The 20,725-nt window shown below is 41.1% G+C and overlaps 1 protein-coding gene across 2 annotated transcripts; it reads left to right on the top strand.

The window, feature by feature from the left end:
- Positions 1-23: 23 nt before the first annotated feature.
- On the top strand, positions 24-20,468 carry rtn1a (reticulon 1a). Of its 2 annotated transcripts, XM_079262546.1 has the most exons (9): positions 24-532; positions 8,673-9,410; positions 10,166-10,849; positions 17,975-18,182; positions 18,262-18,400; positions 18,483-18,552; positions 18,913-18,959; positions 19,042-19,100; positions 19,631-20,468. In XM_079262546.1, exons 1-9 carry the CDS (start codon positions 319-321, stop codon positions 19,671-19,673), a joined length of 2,202 nt encoding a protein of 733 aa, XP_079118672.1. In that variant the 5' UTR covers positions 24-318; the 3' UTR covers positions 19,674-20,468. The 2 variants fall into 2 exon arrangements, with proteins under 2 accessions (XP_079118672.1, XP_079118673.1); XM_079262547.1 differs by lacking the exons at positions 24-532; positions 8,673-9,410; positions 10,166-10,849 and adding an exon at positions 16,218-16,314.
- Positions 20,469-20,725: the final 257 nt, after the last annotated feature.

Raw genomic sequence — 20,725 nt, 5'->3', positions numbered from 1 at the left:
CTGGTTTAATAGATTAATATTCAGTGAATATTTTTTCTGAAATAAAGTGCCAACAGGCTCTCACGGGCTCCATGACGTCAGCGTTGGATCACTGAACTAAAACAATCAACCTCACTCTCCTCCTGTTCCCAAACCGACCGCACCGCTTCATCTGTGGCGCCTGCAAACCCCACGCGAAACTAGCAGAAGCCAGCCACGAGCTGCACGGTTGTGTGTTTTTCTCTGTCATCCATTGCAACGGTGCGACCGCTCCGCTGTACGGTAAACAAGAATAAGCCTCGCAGCTACTGTGTCGTCTGTCCGACTACAGGAACAAGCATGTCTGCTCAGCCCGGTGAGGAGCTAGGTTCGGAGGGGAAGTGGTTCGGGGAGGACTATGGAAGGAACGGTCTGTTTGGAAACACACCGAACCGGTTCGAGGAGTTTCGTGAGGAATTTAAGCCGAGAGGCGGCGACGCGGCGGGCGACCTGGATCATCCTTTCCAGGACGACGGGAAAAGGCCTCCCGTTGCTATGGAAACTGCATCTACAGGTAAAACTCGCTTATCTCAACTTAAAGCGCAATATTTACCACCGTCTTTCCATTATATAACAATTGCCCTTGTGTGTCGAATATAAAAACATATAGGATCTGTATTTAAGAGGCAAAGGCTACAGCGCGCGAGACGCAATCAATTTGTCACAGATTACGACAGACGGCCTGCTTATCTGTCCGCACGGCGAGTCAAAACTTCTGGGGTTGAAAACACGCAAAAACCAACCGCACCGAACAGTTTGCACATGCTTATAGTAAATCAGTGACCGAAAGAGCTATGCTGGGTGAAGTAAAGACATTTCCAGATGAATTCAGCTAAATTAAGCTTTTAATAGACACAAAACATCATATAGCCCACTTGTTTTTCCACTTGTCTGAGCAGGTCTCGTTGTAGTTTGATCAGAGTCGAGTCTGAGATGCAGCAGGCATTACCACACAGCCTGTTGAACTTCAAACATTTACTGCTATAACATCACCCATATATAAGCGAAGCTTGCTATTTGAAATATACATGCAGTTTGATACAAGATAAACAGATTACAGACCTAAAGCCCCTAGCTTTCAAAGGCACTGAGTATTTTAAAAAAAAAAAAAACCCTGCTTAATCCTGCTTTATATGAAAAGAGAGGGAGACTTCATCAACACATTTTATTAGAATTGAAGAAGAAAATCAGATGCATTATGGAGCCTTAGACCATGTTTATCATATTCTTATATGATCAGCTGCAAGGGATGTGTTTTTGTGGAAGAAAATGCAGATCTCAGTCCTCACCCTCTTCACCACAGCTCATGCTATTTTTGATCCTGAAGTAGCATGGCTCACTATTCGCTTGGCGTGCAAAACTAGAGCCCTGCACTTTTATTCACAAATTCACTGAAAAATTCATGAGATTTTGCTTTAAAAAAAGAAGAAGAAGAAGCTGTCCAATTTCCTCTCTTGGCTGCTCAGCCACTTTCTCATCTAATGCTGCTGCTGATGCAAAAAATGAAAGAAAACATCCATTTTCTGTCAAGTGATGCTTTTTATTATGAAATGCCCAGTTTTACTCACTGAAAAAGTAAAGAAAGCTTGTACTCTACTTTTATAACAGTCTGCTAGAGGAAGTGTGTAGGCGCTCATAGACAAATACGCAGACTTTGTTTTGGTTCCTAAAAAAAGATCAGAGTAGTCTGATATGGCTGTGACTTCCACAGAGCCGAATCATGACCATAGGAGTGAAGTAATTCTCTTTGTCACTTATATTCTTGGTGGGAATACTCCAGATCTCATCCTACAGTATTTAACAGCGTGGAGTGGACACTTCGTTCTCAGACAGGCATATTATAGTCTCCTTTGATCTTTGTCAAAGACATTCAGGGTTTCAACAGCCTTTACCCTGCATTGGTGAAACATATATATATATTTATATATATATATATATATATATATATATATTTATATATATATATATAGATAGATAGATAGATAGATATACAAAAATCATGTATTTATTTATTTTTAACTGAATCAAAAAAAACAGTGAAGCTCTCAATCACAATGATCTGTGAAACTGTATCCATTCAAGAAGCCTGAAATTGCCTCTAGGTAATTGATCCATGCTTGTCCTAAATCTTGTTCACAGCAGTGATCTACCCACAGGCCCAGATAGTGCCAATTCCAGCTATATTAAATTACCACAGGACAAGCTATCTCTGGATCTTAGACTCTGCCAGGTAGTTCAGCATCTTTTATATTTTTAATTTTCCCTCTGTGTGTTAGATACAAGAGGGACACATGCAGAAGAAAATGCTGCATCATGACCAGGTGTGATGTGCTGTGAAAACATTCCAGTCGAGCTGGCAGATGGTTAATAGCCTCACTACTTGCTCTGTCAAACGGCAGAAAACAGTGCACATTGCAGATGGAGACATTGCATTTTGGCATCCCTTTCTTCATCAGGCTCTGTATAGCTTTTACATGTCTAGTTTATTAGTCTCATTATTATGTCCTGGCAAAGTGCATTGCTTGTGAGAAATCTTCCACAGTACATTGTCTGACTGGTGGATCAGGCATCAATCTTTTTCTGTGGATCAGGCATCAATCTTTTTCTGTTCCACCAGTGACAAGAATGAGACAGTGTACCGGATGTCTGTCTGGATTCATATCTTTTAGATGGAGAAAGCACTTAGTGGACTCTGCTGGACTGCATAAGCCAGCACAATGCATTTGTGCCTTTAGCTGGTGAGAGCTGAGCTCCTGTTCCCACAGGGGGGCACGGGTCTTTTCAGACTAGATGATAAAGATGCAAAGTAAATACGTAGCAGAGGGAAGAGGGGAGGGCAGCTTAATGGTAAGAGAGGCAAGGTTGTGATGAAAAGGATGATAGTTCAAGTGGGCCAGCTGCTGGGAAATACTTGGAACTACAAACTGCATTTTTTTCTTAAAGATATCTTTAATATTGTACCTTTCTCTGACATCAATGAAGCTCCAGGCCTCTGCATCCATGTACAGGACTTGTTCTACTCTGATTTGAACAAGCTCCCTAGAATAGTATATAGTGTAGCATCCCAGCTCTCACCATATCAATAAATCATAATTTCTAATGTCTTTATAATCCCATGTGTTCAGCCAGAAAACAATTAATAGCCATCATCTGAAACATGATTCTTTGTTTTCGTCCAGCTCTTTAGACTGGGATCTCAGAGTAATCCCTGAACCAACTAGAGCAAAACTCCTCATGGGATTAGAGCTACTATCAGCAAAGGCACTTACTGTGTAAATCACACGGTTCATCTCTATTTTTTGTGTAGATCATCATGAACTGTTTGCCTGCTTTTTTCTCTATACACTCCTTCATATCAAGTTCTTGGCTGTAAAATGAAAGTGAATTTATGTTTCAAAGTCATGCCTAATTGACAGCTTTGTCCCAAAACGGACAGCTTTCAAACACTCAACCTGAGTCCTCCCACATCCCCCTCTATTCATCCATGAAGTTCTATCCAAGCCGAGAAAAGTACAATCAATACTGTTTATAAAAAAAAAGGTACTGCTCGTACTGTGGCTTAACATTATCTTTTATTAAAATTGTCTCCCCTTGACTCATCTTTGACAAAGGATGCTTGACAAAATTGCATTTGTCCTGTGTGGCTGTCAGTAATTTTTAAAGAATAGTGAATACACCAATGTATTTTACAGTAATTGTATGTGCTTATTGTTTTGGATCAATGGAGCAGAGCGCCTGAATCTCACAGCAAAGCTATTTTTTCCTATCGACCTCTGGCGGTAGTTTTGTTCTACCTCAGTAAAGGCAGCCTTTGTGTTCCTTACTTTCTTCCACTTTACTAACATTAAAGACAAACAATTAGTTCGTGGTATTCATGTAATTGCAAAGCCTTGGATATTGTAATCTTACAGTGATTAACAAGAACTTCATAAAAGCTTTAAAGTCCATAGTCATTATGATGTGACAAGCAAGAAACTTTAGTTTAGAAATCAAATATTACACCCTTATGACTCCTTGAGAGTTTGTAAACTCTTTAGAGAGGTATTTACTCCCAAATAAATGACCTTTTCACTGAAGTGCATAAATAGGATGAAGAGAACCCAATCCAGCTATAACAGGAGTTTCAGTAACTATTATTCAATTCTACAGATCAGAAATTTTAGCTCTTTTCTCTATTTAGATCAGTTTAATCACTGGAATGTTGTTGGATTTTTCTACATTTACTGCTTGTCTCTAGTCCAGGGATGCCCAACTCTGGTCCCTCAGGCTATTCCAAAATATTAAATTTGTTCCTATTTAACTGTTCTATGCCACAATAGTTTGTTCGTTTCAGACTGTTGTCACATTACATGGCCATCTTTATGTTCTTATTTAGTTTTAAAACAGATATATTGATATATTCTTTTAAGATTCTAATATAATAATTCAGAATTTGTTGTTCCATCTTACAGTAAAATTGGACCAAACCATGGCATGACCAACGCAATGTTTCACAGATGGGATAAGGATTTTATTTGGTTGTAATTGAGGTTTTTTTTCCAAATACAACCCTTTAATATGTCTTGATTTAAATGTAATATTTGGCTCTAATTAATCCATTTACTCAACATCCCTCCCTTTAAGTTCATGTGATCTTTGTCAAACTGCAGACAGATGTGCTCATTTTGATAATAAGTTAAAACTTCAATTGAAACAAAATGTTGTTTTTTTTCCTTATCGTCCCACTATGGAATATTTAGTGACAATATCAATATTATTGGTAGTGTCATATTGATTACTCAGAATTGGACTTGTTGTATAATCATTTATATAAAGTTATATATTTGTATTTTCATCATAAAGGAATGGGTAGTTTGTAATAGAGGATAACAACCAAATCTAAATTAATGTAACAAAGATAAAATATCTTTTTTTTTAGCTTTCGATTTGTCAAACATTTAGTTAATGTCCACACAGATGTTAAATGTGACGTGTATCTTAGGATAACATGTGTACAAAACCTACAGAGAAAAACATCTTTGCCCTAAAATATTGAGCAACTGTATATTATTTACCATCAATGGCACAGATGGCTTTGAAAGGAGAGCACAGCAAGAGTGGATTGGTTTCCACAAGGTCATGCTGTGAAAGCGAACTCCTGTAAGATAACACCATAGCAGATAGAGCTGCGGATGGAACAATGGCGTTGTTACAGAGCCTGAGAGTCACACATGCTGCAAGGAAAAGCTGAAGTATGGCTGGGTGTAATGGGAACCAGCAACATCTCCTTCCAGTCTCCAAGCATAACTCCTGGCTGAAATATGTGCAGCAACATTATTTATCAAGAATATTTTGGGAAAATTAAATTTCTTTTTGAATCCCCACAGGTACATTTCTAATCCCTGTCTATTGTACAGCATAAATGTTAGTATATTAATTTTATCTAATATTTTATACAGCACTGAATTTCTCAGAGTAAAAAGAGACCTTTTGTGCAAGTTGCTCAGTAAGCCTTTTATTCTTGCAACCATTGCCTTTCTTATATCATCCATGCTCTCTGTTTTTGTCAGTTTTTTGATAATTAGGAACTATGCCTTGGCATAGCACAGACTGTCAGCCCCCATTAGTTTCAGAGCTGCTCTGGCTGCACGGAGGACAACAAAAGGACTCCCCCTCCTCCACAGCATATCCACCAGGACTTTTTTTTTTTTTTTTATCAAACCTCCCAATCCTTTCACTGCCATGAATATGTTGTGTGACCCAAGTGAGCTGAGAATTCCTCTGTTGTCATGCCCAATTGCCATCCGACTGCAGTGAAGCAATTGTTTCAGCCTCGTGGGTTTTTCCAGTGTCTGGGTGCGATGTCATATCAGCAGATTCAAAATGCCCTCAATCTCTACCAAGTTTTTCAAGCAGCAGCTCAGAATGACTGCTCTCCTGCTAGCTAATGACATGCATGCAGCCTCTGCTGCAGATGCCTTATGCAACTGCTGGTATGTTTAGGAGGTTGGAACATTTTAGAGTTGGATGAGGAGAGGTTGGTGTTACTCACGGCCAAATGGATTACAAGCAGCACCCAGAGATCACCGTTCTTTGTTTTTGATCGCAACATTTCTTTATGCGAAGAATTGACAAGTTTTAAGATTACAATTGTGTTGCCAGGGTGATGACTGATTGAACCTACCTATACCATGATAGTATATTAAGAGGATTATGTGTTGGTTAGCTTAAGCTACTGGTGTCCAAAGTCAATCCCCAACGGCCACAGTCCTGCATGTTTTCAGTGTTTCCTCTAACACACCTGAGCTAAATTAAATGGATCAAACAGCCAATGAACTTCTGCAGAATGACTCATTGCGTCAGGCGTCTTGGAGCTGAGAAGCATTGAAAACCTGCAGGACTCAAGGACTGGAGCTGGACACCCCTGGCTTAGGCAGTAAATCAAAAGCATTAACACCAGCTAACTGAACTTTGCTCAACAGTTTATGTATTGAGACACTTTAGATGTTAAGCTTTAAGATATTTAAGTCTGTTCAACACAAGTTAACCTGGAGCTTAAAAATGTCTTGACCTGCCTTACTTTTATTCTTTTGTGTCACCCCTCCCCTTAAATCCCTCCATGGGGATGTAGTGTTTATGCTTCAGTACTGCAGCATGATGTATTGTTAATGACTGAGGAAGCAGCAATTGAACAGCAGAAGGAAAGGGTGGTGGGGCTTTTTCAGAGGAAGCAGAAGGAGGGATGGGACATCCTGACCTGTTGGGTCTTCTGTCAGTCAGTATGCATTCTCCAGAGCTAACCCTTAGGCTGCAATTTTAACTCTCGCCCCCTTATCCAGTCCAGCAGCTGGACACAACCTATTTATAGCATCAACCACTGCCCTGGAGAAGCAGGGCTAGAGAGCAGGAGGAGCTTAGTTCATGGATGTATAAATTCTGACTTGTAAACAGCACAACAGAATCTGGTAACATAATTTATAGTCTAATGTGTATTTCTATGTGGGTACTGTTATTTGGTGTTCATTGTATTTTCATATTTGCAAAATAAACATGCCTCTTGATTGATAGAGTTGGACATAGAAGCTAATTCTATTATTAATTTTAAATTATTTTAAGACAAATGCTAACACATTTATAAAAGATACAGTGATGGAAAATAGACTTTAGAAATATAATAAAATCCACCTTGTTTCTTATATCACAACTAATGTGATTTGCAGGTGGGTAATAGACTATAAACATTCAGATGTACAGATGGGCAGGAATTCACTGTGTGGGTATTGAGTTAAAAAACTGAAGGTTGTTAATAAAATATTCAGGAAATCTGAATATATCATCTGTTTTCTATTGATTGACTGATTTCCAGCACCTCAGTTGGCAGTCCATTTAAAAAAAGGCTTTTTAAGTGGAAATCACTTCTGAAAAACATAGTTGGTCTGTTGTGGTCTGATGATTCAAAATATGAAAACGATTTTTCCCAAAATGGATGCTCTGTCTGAAAATCAAAGATGGAGAGGGGGGCTATCTAACTTCTTGTCATAACACCACTTAAAAGTCAGCATCTGTTGTAATAAAATGCATCAGATAGTTTGGCTAATATGGACATATGTAGAGGCACCATAATGATTTACCTATGTATTCAGGTTTAGATTTTAAAGAAGCGCTACATTTCCAGCTTTAAAACCATTTTTTTTTCTCACTCATGTTGATGGTACAGTGAGTACCAGTATGTACATCCCTGGAGCCACCATTGTTCAACAATGTAGATACAGCAGCTTACAACTTTTAATCCTATCCCGAGTATGTTATTACTTCAACATTTTGCTTTACAACACCGTATTACATGCTAATAACTGGATATTAAGATGCTGGCTATTTTGAATGTGCACTATGTCTGATTCAGCAAAGGAACCCAAGAGGACATCATTGAAGGCAGCAAGGAAAAGAAAGAGACAAAGTGAAAGATAAGGCTCGTGTCAACATTGGAGTACATTTTAGTCACTGGAGAGAGCTCATAGCAGAGACATTAAACAGGACAAATGCCAAATTAGCCTTTGTTAGGGGGTGCCTCAGTGTAAAAACCTGCAAAAGCTCAATCGGGCTCCCAGCTAGATCTTTGTTATAAAAGGTCTTGCTTATTTCAGACGCACGTTGTCAAATCACCTTCAGTAATTTTGTTGTTTTATGTAATGACAAAACAGGTTTCTATCCTAAATAACTGAATCTGAAGAAGGTATTTTCAATGCATGATTAGTTTAATCTCTGTCACTACTTTTGTTTAGGGAAATGCAGGATTTGTGATTACATGGCTGAGATGAGACTACAGGCAGGACTTTACTTGTGTGCTACAGAACAGACTTTGGTTGTGTCTCTGTGGCTTTTTTGGGGGTTTCTGAACAATCCTTCATTGTGTCCCTTTGGGTACAAGTACCCACTGTGTCTGCAGCCTCGCCGATCTGCACAGCCAGACACCCAGTCGGACTGTGCTGCTCTCACAGTGCCACAGTCTCTCTTCCTGGCAGCAGCACTGGCTGAAGCATAGCTTTGTTTAACTGGATGTTTTCATTAATCACAGCTCAGGGACAGGCTGGTTTGATTCAACCGCGCGAAACAGAGAGCTCTGCATTCTGCCTTATCTGTCGTCTGACTTTCTCTGACTCTCTCTGTTTTTGTAGGTGATGCCATGTCTGGTCTGTTCAGGAAGCCTATGAATGACGATGGTGATGTGTACACTTCCTTGCTGTCCAATCAGAGTTTCCCAACTGGCCGGGAGGCCTCTTACCTGTCAGACGACCTAAAGCCCTCTAACCACTCGTCTGACTCCTCTGTCTTGGACCACTTCTCAAGTGACACCTACAGCTTCAGCTCCAACACCAAAATGGCTTCCAACCTAATGGATGACATGCCAAAATCTCTGCAGAGCTCACACAAAACAGAATCCTACAACTACATGGATATCAGTCACGAGGAAGTGCATCAAGACCAGCACCAGAGGGCTCCGCCAAACAAGACCGACAAAGTCTCCACTGGTCATGACTTACTGGGTAGCTACATGGATAAAAATCCTGGAAAAGATGAGGATGATGAAGAAGACGAGGAAGAAGAAAATCTAGGTCCAGCACTTGGTTCCCACTCTTTCCCTTATGTGGAAGAGCCATCCGATGAGGAGCTGACAGACTATCGCTCCTACCGAAACCTGGGTGGCACTCCACAGAAAACCAGCCCAGTGAAGATCACTTTGACTGAGTCCCAGCCACCAGCTTCCAGGTCTGAGCCGCAGAAACATCCTTCTCCGGTCAATGTGTCTGAGCGCGAGAACATTCTCAGTGTGGGCTTACAAGGGGTTCCCACCGTGACACTGTCAGAGCCAGAGGATGAGAGCCCTGCCTCCACTCCAAATGCTTCCCCAACACGTAAGCACAGCAAATGCACACACACACCTACCTCAGGTTTAAAAAATTATGGGTAATTAGGATAGAAATCAGTAAAGGTCTAAATCACAATATCATTTTATTACAATAGCAGCATCAGTAAATTTTACCACACTAGTAATGAAATCATTATGGGGTTTTTTTTAAACTGATCAAAACATAGTCAATATAATGCTATAGCTATATAATGTGGGGTTTTTTTGTGCATGCCTCAACAAAGCTAAACATGTACTGAGGTTTCCCATAGTTATCTGGAAAAAAACATGTTGGTTATTTGCATTGTGTTGTATATGCTGTTTTCATGTTGGTTGTAACGTTTGTGACATTCTTATGTAAACAATCACCTATCTAAATATAGCAGGCAGTACTGATGTTGGCAAAAATTAACATGATGCGTCACGTCCGTATATCATACACAAAGCCAATAATCTTGAACAGGATTGTATAAATAACAGAATTATTTTTGCATGTGCTTATAAAGTGGGGCCATCTCATTTCAGTCCCACATAAACTACAAACTGCTAAAATAATACAGTACAATGGAAAATGATCAAGGTTGCATACGCTGAAAAGTTGTTTATTGCTGAAAACGTAGCATTTCATTTGGACGATGAGGTAAATGTTATTTCCTGATCAAAAGTGATAGCTTTAACTACCACAAGTAAAGCTGGATTTGGAAGGTAACTTTAATGATATACAGTTTTTCTTCTCCCCTTTCTCTATTTCTTTGTGAGCAGAAAAAGAATTCCCATCACGTGACATGTTCAAGTCTGAGGTGGGAAAGCCAGTAGCTACCAAAAGCAATCCAGGCCAAAAGCCTGGCAGCAGGGAGCATGACGGCAGTAGTGCAGAGTCTGGAGACTCAGAGATCGAGCTGGTGTCTGAAGAACCTTCAAAACCTAGTAGCAACCCATTCGCTGAACCCCCTAAAAGCAAGGGAGCTTTCAGCCAGCCTAATAACCCCTTTGACAATCCTCCGGTTATCAAGGGTGGTTTTGGCCTTACGGGCAGCCCTGTTCCACCCGCCTACAGCATACTGAGGGAGGAGAGAGAGGCAGAGCTTGACAGTGAGCTCTTCATTGAGTCCGCATCTGAAGAAAGCCCAAAGAGAGAGCATGGTGTGAGTGGCCCCAAACAGGGAGTCAGCCCTCCCTCTCCACTGGTTTCCACCACCAACCCTCCTCGCAGTACAACTGAGAGAATGCCAGCTGAGCCACTGATTCCAGAAAAGGACAAGAATCCTGTGAAAGCGGAGGAAGATCGTCCCAGCAAGCCTAAGCCCCCAACAGCCGCTGTACCTCCAGAGGTGCGAGCAGAAAAGGCCCACCAGGGTGACATGCACAAGATCACCAACGAGGGCAAAGGAGACCAAGGAAAACCTGCTGCAGCAATCTTTCTGGAGGGATTTGATAAACAAAAAGGTTAGCCCTTACCTTATTTAATTTTTTTTTTTTTAATTTAAAGTTTTGCCAATCTGTGTTCCTACCATTGATACGGTGGCTTCATCTTGACATTAAGACTGCAGAAGTAGCTGACAGCTAATGGATCAGGGAGTGCTGCTGATGTGCCGACACAGAAGTGTATGAAGATTTTTATTTTTAGCATAAACTGGTGATAAGATAAAAGAAAGAAGGGATATCCTTCTCGTGACTGGGTTTCTGTGTTCAGGGATGAGAGGAAAGTGCTTGTGTTGTCTATGCTCTACATTTGCTTCCCCCTGGTGGCATATATGAGAAAAGACAATTAATAAAAGGCTGCATGTTCTCAAACTTAAGTCCATGCATGGTGTCTGACAATACAAGGAAGCGCTGCCTAATCTGTAAATATCTGGAAACTCCTAATGCTTGTGGAAAGGCTGCTTTTCCATTTTGAGAGGATTCTTACATCACACTTATGATTAGGTAAGTCAGGCATACCAGATGCAGCCAGCAGTTAATGCTGTCTAAGCTGCACATTTTGATGTTGTCATGGGTATTTTGACTACTTTTGGCTCTTCCCTCTATCCTTGTAGACAGTGGGTTTACATAACCCTGTGATACAGAAAACTGGGGCACACTCCAGTTTGAAAGCTTCAAAGGTTTCTTCTTGAATCTGTTATGTCTATAGCAAGTGAAATCACTCCATAATTTCTTTTTTTGTTGTGTTTGCTCCACTGTGGCTGGTAATTAAACATAGGTTTGCATGCATGTAGGGGTTTCTTCACATCTGGAGTCAGCTAGGGTCGACTCAGGTGAATGGTCACATTTCTGAATTGTAAATACACCTAATATGAGGACAGTCGGCTTGTTGTGTTTACTCACTGTGAGAAGATTCTGGAAATGCTAAAAAGAAGGTCGCATGTATTTTTCTCCACCACCAGAGGGCGTAAGGCATCTTTGTCTGCTGCTCTGTGGAAGACCAGCAGATATTTATGTCATCAGTCAGTGCACTTCCACATCAGTTACCATAGCAACAGTGATGGGGGAGCATGTTCAGTCTGGTTCAGATGAACTAGCTTTTTTCTCTCCTTGTAGTTTGCTTGTTGGCATTGATGAGTGTCAGGGCCGTATTGAGCAGAAGGTATGAGGTGTGGCTATCTGCAGGGGGGAGGACTGGGGAGACCTGGCTCACAGCTTTGAGAGGATAAAGAAAACATTTGGACAACATCTATTCAGCTCTCTGCGTAATGATTAAGCTATTCCTTTTATACTTGGAAGCATCCTACCTTGTTTTTTGTTTTTTTTTCAAACAGCAATTTTCCTCAATTTACATTCCAAGTGTGTTCCAGGGAGGAAATCATAGAGCCTCAACACATCCTAAAGGCACTAAACTAGAAATACTGTGCTGAAATGAACATGTCTATTGACATGAATTATTAAGAACAAGCACTTTGCCTCCTGAATTAACAGTGAACCGAAGAGGAAACGGCTACTTGAAGCATTAACTACCGTTGTGTGCAAACAAAAAGGACAGTGCTGGATATTTGCCATGTTTTTCCATGCAATGTGGTATCAAGTCCTGCCATTTCAAGCTTTTAAGACATATCCTGTTGGCGAGGTGTATGACATTAGACTATGAAATGACTTTTTTACACTTCAGTGATACGGTCCGTGCCGTGTTGATAGCAATTATTTAGAAATTGCATCAATACATAATTTGCAGACAAGGTACAGAAAACATTAAAGTGCATTGCTAGAAACCATATGATTCATCAGTACACTTTAGTGTTTTGACAAAGAATGTTGCATAACCACCCTCCTGCTTATACCCCCCACGATTACCAGTCTGTGGCTCAGTCATCATGAAACCTTTCCCTTGCAAGACAAAAACCTATGACCATAACCACACATCCTTTTACCCCCTGAAGCTCTTAACCATTGCATGGTCGGTTTGCTGCAACTGAAAACAGTGGTGTGGTGTTTACAATTTAGCCCGCCACTCCTCCCTCCCCAACACACTGGCATACACGTATGCACCACCCCTGCTCCTTCTGTTCTAGCCAGCACCGCTCCACAGCATCAGTCTTTGTGCTCCGCAAGCCGGCAGCACCTTGGAAACCTCTCCTCCCTCCTTCCCTCCCTCCCTCCCCCACGTCGTCTCAGCCTCTCTTCTGCATCCTTTTCCACCATTCATGCCTCTCTGGGATGAGTGAGTGAGTCGGTTTCACCGAAGAGGGAAACAAAGAGGAAAAAGGGAGACTGTAAAGAGAAAGAGAGACAGAACAGGGACCTAACGGCACCAGCATGCAGGCCACTGCAGACGTGACCAAGAAGGAGTGCTCTTGGAGCAGCTGGAAAGGCCAGGGTATTGATGTGTTTACTGTGATTTACTCAGCATTTGTGTCTTGTGGCAGTGACAGATGGACTGTTATTCCTGCATGTATGTTAAATATTCATAGCAGTGCAAGTGTGATGTCTATGTTTATTGCGTTACGTATCCAGTTGTGTCGTAAGTGTTGAGAAATCAGAAAGTCCTTTTTTTCTGCCACCTTCTTTCACGTGGACACGCCCTTATGACAGATCCGTTCGGCTTGATTTGTGTGCATCCCTAAAAAGCAACACACAAAGAGGGCAGGTGGGTGAGAGACACTGATGGGTGTTTTGGAAAATGAGCGCACACACCAGCATGCTGGGTGCCATCTGTTTTAGGTGCATGTTATTACGGACACTAGTGTTAGGGACCAAGGCGTGCCATTGTTGATACCCTCCCCATTGTGTAATTGTGGGAGCTGGATTTTATACATTGCGTATGCTCTGTTTTTGTTGCACTAGGCAGTCAGCCTTCGGATTGCACTGACAGACTGTCTCCATGGTAACCAGGGCACACCCAGCCTGATTACATCAACCCCTTGTCTCTTCTGCCACCATAGCACCTTACAGAGACTGGGTAATTCAGGAGTATCCTCCGGGTGTCTGTTTCTGTAGGACAAATGGCTAACAGAAGGGACCGGGAGATAAAATGGCGTCTCTCCATCCACACTGATTGTGGTTTATTATCTATCATCCTCTTAGGTTTGACTAAGCATTAAGAATAATCTGTTCATTGTATCACAGAAGGGATTATAACAGTATCTGATTGTGGTTGTGCAGTTTAGAGTTTTGAAGACAAATAAAGCCATTTGATGTTTTTCTGCTGAGTCAATATCCATTTATAAGCTGACAAGTCAGACTGGGTAACACGAAGCTCCTGATCTCTCATGAGATCCACCTACAGCATGCAAATGGATGTCATCAAATTAAGTTTGTACAGTCGAGATTTTAATCATCTTAATAATCTTAATGTAACTCATCTTAAAGCTGGAGGTTTGTTAAGTCGTTCTCATTGCAGTGCATGTGACTGGCTCACTGCCACCTAACTCCTTCGGGCTAATCAAACTGCACTGAATCAAGAAAGGAAGAATAAAAAGTAATCAAACTTATTTCCCATGATGGAACTTCTAACAGCTTATGTTTACTGTGCTAATATGTAATCACTTTCAGAAAGATGTTGGTACACTTTTCATTCTGTGCATACAGTAAGAAGATGATGCTTGAGGTGTTTTTGTTTTCATATTTAAAATTCACACCTCTTGCTGAGATGTTTTAGTGTTTTTTTTTGTTTGTTTTTTTTGTCTTTTAGACTTATTGTGAGAAATTTATCTGCTTGTAGTGAAGCTGAAGTTCTCTGAATTTCAGATTATCCCAAAGAGAGGAAACAGCACAGATTTTAAATCAGTGCTCCAATGATCTAATTGCTGATAATTTTGGTCAAACCATTCAAGTACTTTAAGTGTGAAAGTACAGTCAAGCTTTAAATATACACACAAATATGCTGGATTTGGTTTTCCACTATTTCTTTTCTGCCTTCTGATTACTACCTTTCTGTCCCAAATTTAAAAAGCCAAGCAAAGATTCATCACTGAGTTTAATACATTTTAACCTATTTGTCTGATAATAAATCTTAACTTCCTGTCAGAATGGTCCACATCTCACAGCTGTGAAAGATTGTTGGCAGCAATAGTGTCCTTGTGTGTTTTCTCTCAGTCTAGCTTGTTTGAGGCCACAAGGATGTCTTTGGTGATTTAATTAGGTCATTCTAAACTAGTTCTACAACAGAAAAGGGGGATGGGAAATTATATCATTGTCAATGGTGTTAATCATTTGCTCTGTTTTTTGCTCAGTGTGTGTGTGTAGGATGTCAGTTAAGAAACTTGGTGCAAAGGGAGGCAAGCACTTACATTTTCTCTGCTCTGATTCAACATTTTACATTTACATGTAGGCTCTAAAACTCAACAGGATGCATGCCAAGTTGAGGCTTTTCTTATATCTAAGTTAAATGCTCTTCTTATTCAGTGTGTTCATTAACTCAGGCACCTCTTAAAAAGCCAAACACAAAGTTTGTGTTCTTGTTTTAAAGTCTGAGGTGACAGAACTGCTAGTACATAGAGACTTTTAAGTTAAGTAAACGCTTCATTCACTCATTTTTTAGATACTGATGAAAACTGCAGCAAATACTTTTAGGATGTCTTCGGTCTAAATGGGATAATGTGAACATTAGATTAGATTCGGCCTGGAACAAATATAAGCGCATCTACACAATCGAAACAATCATCCAAAGGCTATTTAGTTTAAACTAATTAACATTATTCAAGAAATCATATCTAATTCAATCAGAAAATTTGCATGTGATGTGACTCAACTGTCAGTTAAAAATCTTTAAACTTACTTTTTACATACTTGTGTTCATACATTGACTTGTCACACATAGGTCTGCTCTGACACCTGGCATTGTTCTCTTTGCACCCCACAATAAAGGGAGTGGCTGTATTTTTGTGGCTTGGGGTTTGAGATAAACACAATGAGCTTCTGATTCCCCAGAGTCAGAGCAAATGAATCTCTTTTCCCATTTTTCCCAAAAGAGTGCTCTTCCCCTCCCTCCCTCTTTAGCCCCTCCCTTCCCTACTCTCGCCATCGTTCAGTGAGTAGTTGGGAGAAAATGGAACACGGTAACTATGGTAACTGCATCAGGCAGGTGCTCAGCAGATCCATGCCTCCAAAGTATTTTAACAGAGCAATGGCTAGTCTGCCATTTTTTAGCGTCTAAAACCATTTCATGCAATATCCCAGCTTTGTGCCGGCTTTTGTTTTAGTCGGTGCCTGATTGTGATTGCGCCGAGTCAAAAGGCCTGTGCTGGTCTCAAACACAGGGTGTTTGTATTTGTGCTGGATTGCACTGTGGCTCTTTGGCAACCACACCCCATGCTTGTCCCCACCTCCTGAGTCCCTCTGCTTGGGCAAATACTGATTTGCTGGTGTGGCTTTGGCTCCTCCTCTCCCGTATGGGGGGGGGGGACTTCCCCTTCAGTGCTCTCCTTTTGTCCGTGGATAAAGCAGCTGCCTCTTTCCCTGTTCAGCCATGGGAGTCGCAGGTCAGTACAAGCCTCTACTGCAGCTAAAGCTTTTAAGTCTGTATAGCACATCACAAGTCGCTGCTGCCTGTCAACATGTCTCCCTTGAAGGGCTGCTTTTGTGTTGTCGATGTGATGCAGCGGCTGTCTCTGCTACCTGTGCTCATCTTTGTGTGTGTGTGTGTGTGTCTGAGCATCTCCATTCAAATCAGTAGCTACATGGAGTTTTTCTGTGTTGCCAGCAACAATGGCTTCTATAGGGAATGTTCCATGTGGCAGCTTTGGCACATGGATGCTGTTGCTGAATGGGCAGAGTCTTTCATGTGATAGTGGTGGGGTGGGCTGATGGGTGCTGTAGGTGAGAAGATAGGTTTATACTGGTGCTATTTGACAATGCAGGGACAGTTACTGTGAGGTGGTCATTGACCATCCAGGTCTAGCCTGCCTTCTAGGCATCCACTGATGACTTTTAGTAGAATTTAAAGATGGCCGTTATCACTATGCTGCTCACAGCTATACAGCTAAAATTAGAGCGGGCTGGCAGGCAGCTCAGAGGAAGAGTAAGACACCCAAGAGGCCTCAGCAGCAATATTTTCCTTTTCACCGGTACAAAACTTTACATTAACAAACCAGTTATATCACCGCTCTATGCAGCTTTTAGGATTTCTTGGAGTTTATTCAAGATGCAATATGAACCGTAGTCGTAGTGTTAAGACTTGGATTGGTTGTGTGGAGGCAGCTGTTCAGCAGAGGTGATACAGGCGGCTGACAGTTCTCATGGAAACAGGCCTGTGCTTCCAGCTGACACAGACTTGCTGGAGGAGGACCATGTCGGCCACTGAAGCTGTAATGGTACACTGGACTAATCCTCAGTTATCAGTTCGATTTCATTTCTGCAAGTGGCTTTGAATTACAGGCTTCGCCACCCAAAGAAGGCGGTGAGAAAACAGTGCAGCTCGATGTGTATCTTTCTTTAAGCATGTCAGCATTGTAGGCCAGATATTTTTTTTCCCACATGAGCACTGTGTTTTACAGGAATCCTGTTGTGTCAATGCATTAATGAGGTGGTGATGGTTGGTCATCCTTCATCGCTGGCCAGAGAGGCCTCTATGGCCTGGTCACTCTGAACCATTATCTGTTAACTGCTGATAAGGCAGCTATTTCTGCTGCTGCTTTCACAGAGCTATAGGTAAATCATTAATCATATAACATGAAGTACATTACACGTGTACCCTCACTGTCATGTTTACATGTCTGTTTGTATATGCATGGGACAAGACCAGGTGCTCCTGACAATAAGAACACAGCAAATAGAAATGTGAAGCCGCATCGGTCAAGATAGTTACAACACACATTAAAGGTACTTGTTCAACAAGTTAGTCTATTTTTAGATGCTGAGAAAACTGAAAGAAACACCTTCTTGCTTGAACAGCTCCATAGCTCGCTCAAACCTAATGAAAAGCTGGGTTAGGAAGCTGGGTTAAAACAGGATCCCGTGACAGTCGCAGCTCCCTCAGGCACTGGGTTGTCAAGAGCTTCCAGTAATATGACCCAAATGTGTGATGTGTAGTGCACAGTGGTCTACTGACTTTGAAAATGACTACATGATACAAAGTTAGAGCCCAGGTAATGTATCGTTATCGGTCCTAACCCTATTTTTGCTTTTGTGCTTCCTTCTCAGCAATCGACCTCCTCTACTGGAGGAATGTGAAGCAGTCAGGCGCCGTGTTCAGCAGCGTTCTTCTGCTCCTCTTCTCTCTGACCCAGTTCAGTGTGGTCAGTGTTGGAGCCTACTTGGCCCTGGCAGCCCTTTCCGCCACCATTAGCTTCAGGATCTACAAGTCTGTGCTGCAGGCTGTGCAGAAGACCGATGAGGGGCATCCATTCAAGTGAGCAAAGCGTATAGACTTCATTTCAAGTTTTATTAAACAGAGATTACACATTTCTTACTTCTTGTTTATGTTTCAGAGCATACCTGGAGATGGAAATTGCTCTCTCCCAGGACCAGATTAGCAAATATGCCGACAAAATCCTGCTGTATTCCAACACCTGCATGAAGGAACTTCGCAGGCTGTTTCTTGTACAAGATCTGGTTGATTCTTTGAAGGTTTGCCTCATTTTTAAATTCATTCTTTACCTTTTACCACTTCTATGATGAAATATTAGCAGTAACAGCAGCTATCTTACAGTTTGCAGTTCTGATGTGGCTGCTGACCTATGTGGGCGCCCTCTTCAACGGTCTGACACTGCTCATCTTAGGTGAGGTCATCTTGGCTTACTTCATCGATGACTCGACTCCAAAATATATGCAGCTTCCAGCCACAGCTGATGACTCGCACACGCTCTAGCATTTTCTGTCACGATTAAAGAGCCTATGTCACATCTTCATTACATACAACATGAAAATATTACAGTGCTTCTTTATCACAATGTAACTTTTTGTTTCTGACTTGTTTACTGCACTGCTACAAGCTATCTGTTTACTTTTCCAGTTTACCTTAGATAAGACCAGTGGATAGGGTGTGCTGGGGTCCTGTCACAAGCGTGTTCCTGTGTAAACATGTTTTAACTTTAGGTCAGACTACTTGATCAATTGATACTCTCTCTGTGCCGCTACAGCTGTGGTCTCCATGTTCACCATGCCTGTGGTCTATGAGAAACATCAGGTAGGAACCCTGAGTTTCACACTAACACTAGTAAACTCTAGTTTGGAAAACAGGGATGGACTTATTAGTCTTTTCTTTTCAGGCACAGATTGATCAGTATGTGGGATTAATACGGACCCAGGTCAACTCTGTGGTGGGGAAGTAAGTATCATTCTGTTTTATCCCCTGATCTTTTTGCTTTTACTTAGCATTTCTTAAAAGAGCAGGCAGAAAAACCCTGATCATAGATGAAAACCATTCCATCTCCTACACTGGAGTTGCTCCACTAGATGCAAGACTGGAGTGGTGGTTTTCAAGTGTGAATGTATGGAACACAGCATAGGAAGCAGTCATTCAGCCCACTTTTTCAACCAGTTCACAGTAACTAAAAAGACCCCAGATGGTAACTTAGTAAGAGTAAATCAAGGTTGTAGAGTTCTCATTTTGTTCCTAATGAAACTACTTTATGCTCATTTTTATTTCCTCTTTATTTAGAAAATATAAAAGGAACATTTTAGCTACTGGTTTAGAAAACACTCCACACAATTCCTGCTACAAAAGCACCAGAATAAATCCCAGATACTGCTGTTCCCTTTGAAATAGATTAGAACAACCATAGTTTTATCCAGAGTTCATGTCAAGTTAAGTGTGTGATATTTAATGTGTGTTTTTTGTTTCTTTTCTTGGCCCAGGATCCAAGCAAAGATTCCCGGGGCAAAGAGGAAGGAGGAGTGAACCTGTCCGTGTCACTGCAAAGCTGACAGTGCAGCTCAGAATCAGGCTCACTGCTGACACGCCTGATCGTCATCTGCGGGCCGTAGTGCTATGTCATCTTGGTGTTCTCTAAAAGCATCCACTGGAGAAGCCTTCACCCTGTCTTTAGCAGTCTAAACACTAACACAGTCACACGTATGTGCATAATCCTGTTTTTAGGTAGACAAGTACACAACTCAAAGACAAAAAAAGAAACAGACTTTTTTTGTGTTGCTTATTATAAAGTGCATGAAGTCGAGCCTTGGGTAAATAATATTTCATCTTTTTTGTGCGTTTTCTTAAAAATCACGCTACACGTTTGCTTTGCAGTGCTTGCCACAAATTGTACGGTTTAGCACAAAACGGCCGAATGCTCACAGACATGCTCTGCTGCCAGTGTTAAATACTGCTTCATGTTTCTGAGTTAGCAGATGGGGGTTCTCTCAGTAAATGTCAATATATATAAAAATGGTCATTTCCTTTTGGTGTTTCCAAGCACAAAATAATTTACAATATGTGTCTTAGATGTGGTAATTGTAGGGTTTTGCTTCTGTATAGCCATAAGGATCAATAAACACGCTCATGTTTAGGTACTGTTGTACAACTACTATGACGACAAGAAGTATCTGGTGATATTTAGCTTGTTTGAATAACTGTCCAACTTTGTACTATGTTCAACTATACTCCGTAGTTCTTTAGACCCTGGACTCTAACTATTTGCACTTACAGTATGTATTTAATTACAAGAATAACAAAAATAAATGTACCTTGATGTAACATCTCCTCAGTCACCTTACTGATGAGTTCACATTCATAAGATGACCTAAAGTTGTTTAAGATGAATTTCTGTATGACACATCGGCTAAGTTTGAGGTGATAACACTTTGGATGAGAGACTTGGAATGCTGAGCTATAAATATAAGCCAATGCATTCTGCCGCTAACACAACTCTCATAGTAGCATGCATGTGTGTCTGTGCTGTGTTGACAAATTTAACTTGACTCCAGGGTCACAATGAGTCTATGTTTGAAAAA

Source organism: Telmatherina bonti, assembly GCF_933228915.1.
Source record: "Telmatherina bonti genome assembly, chromosome: 22".
Lineage (NCBI taxonomy): Eukaryota > Metazoa > Chordata > Actinopteri > Atheriniformes > Telmatherinidae > Telmatherina > Telmatherina bonti.
Note: the sequence above shows the minus strand (reverse complement) of the source record. Positions and strands in the feature narration are given on the sequence as shown.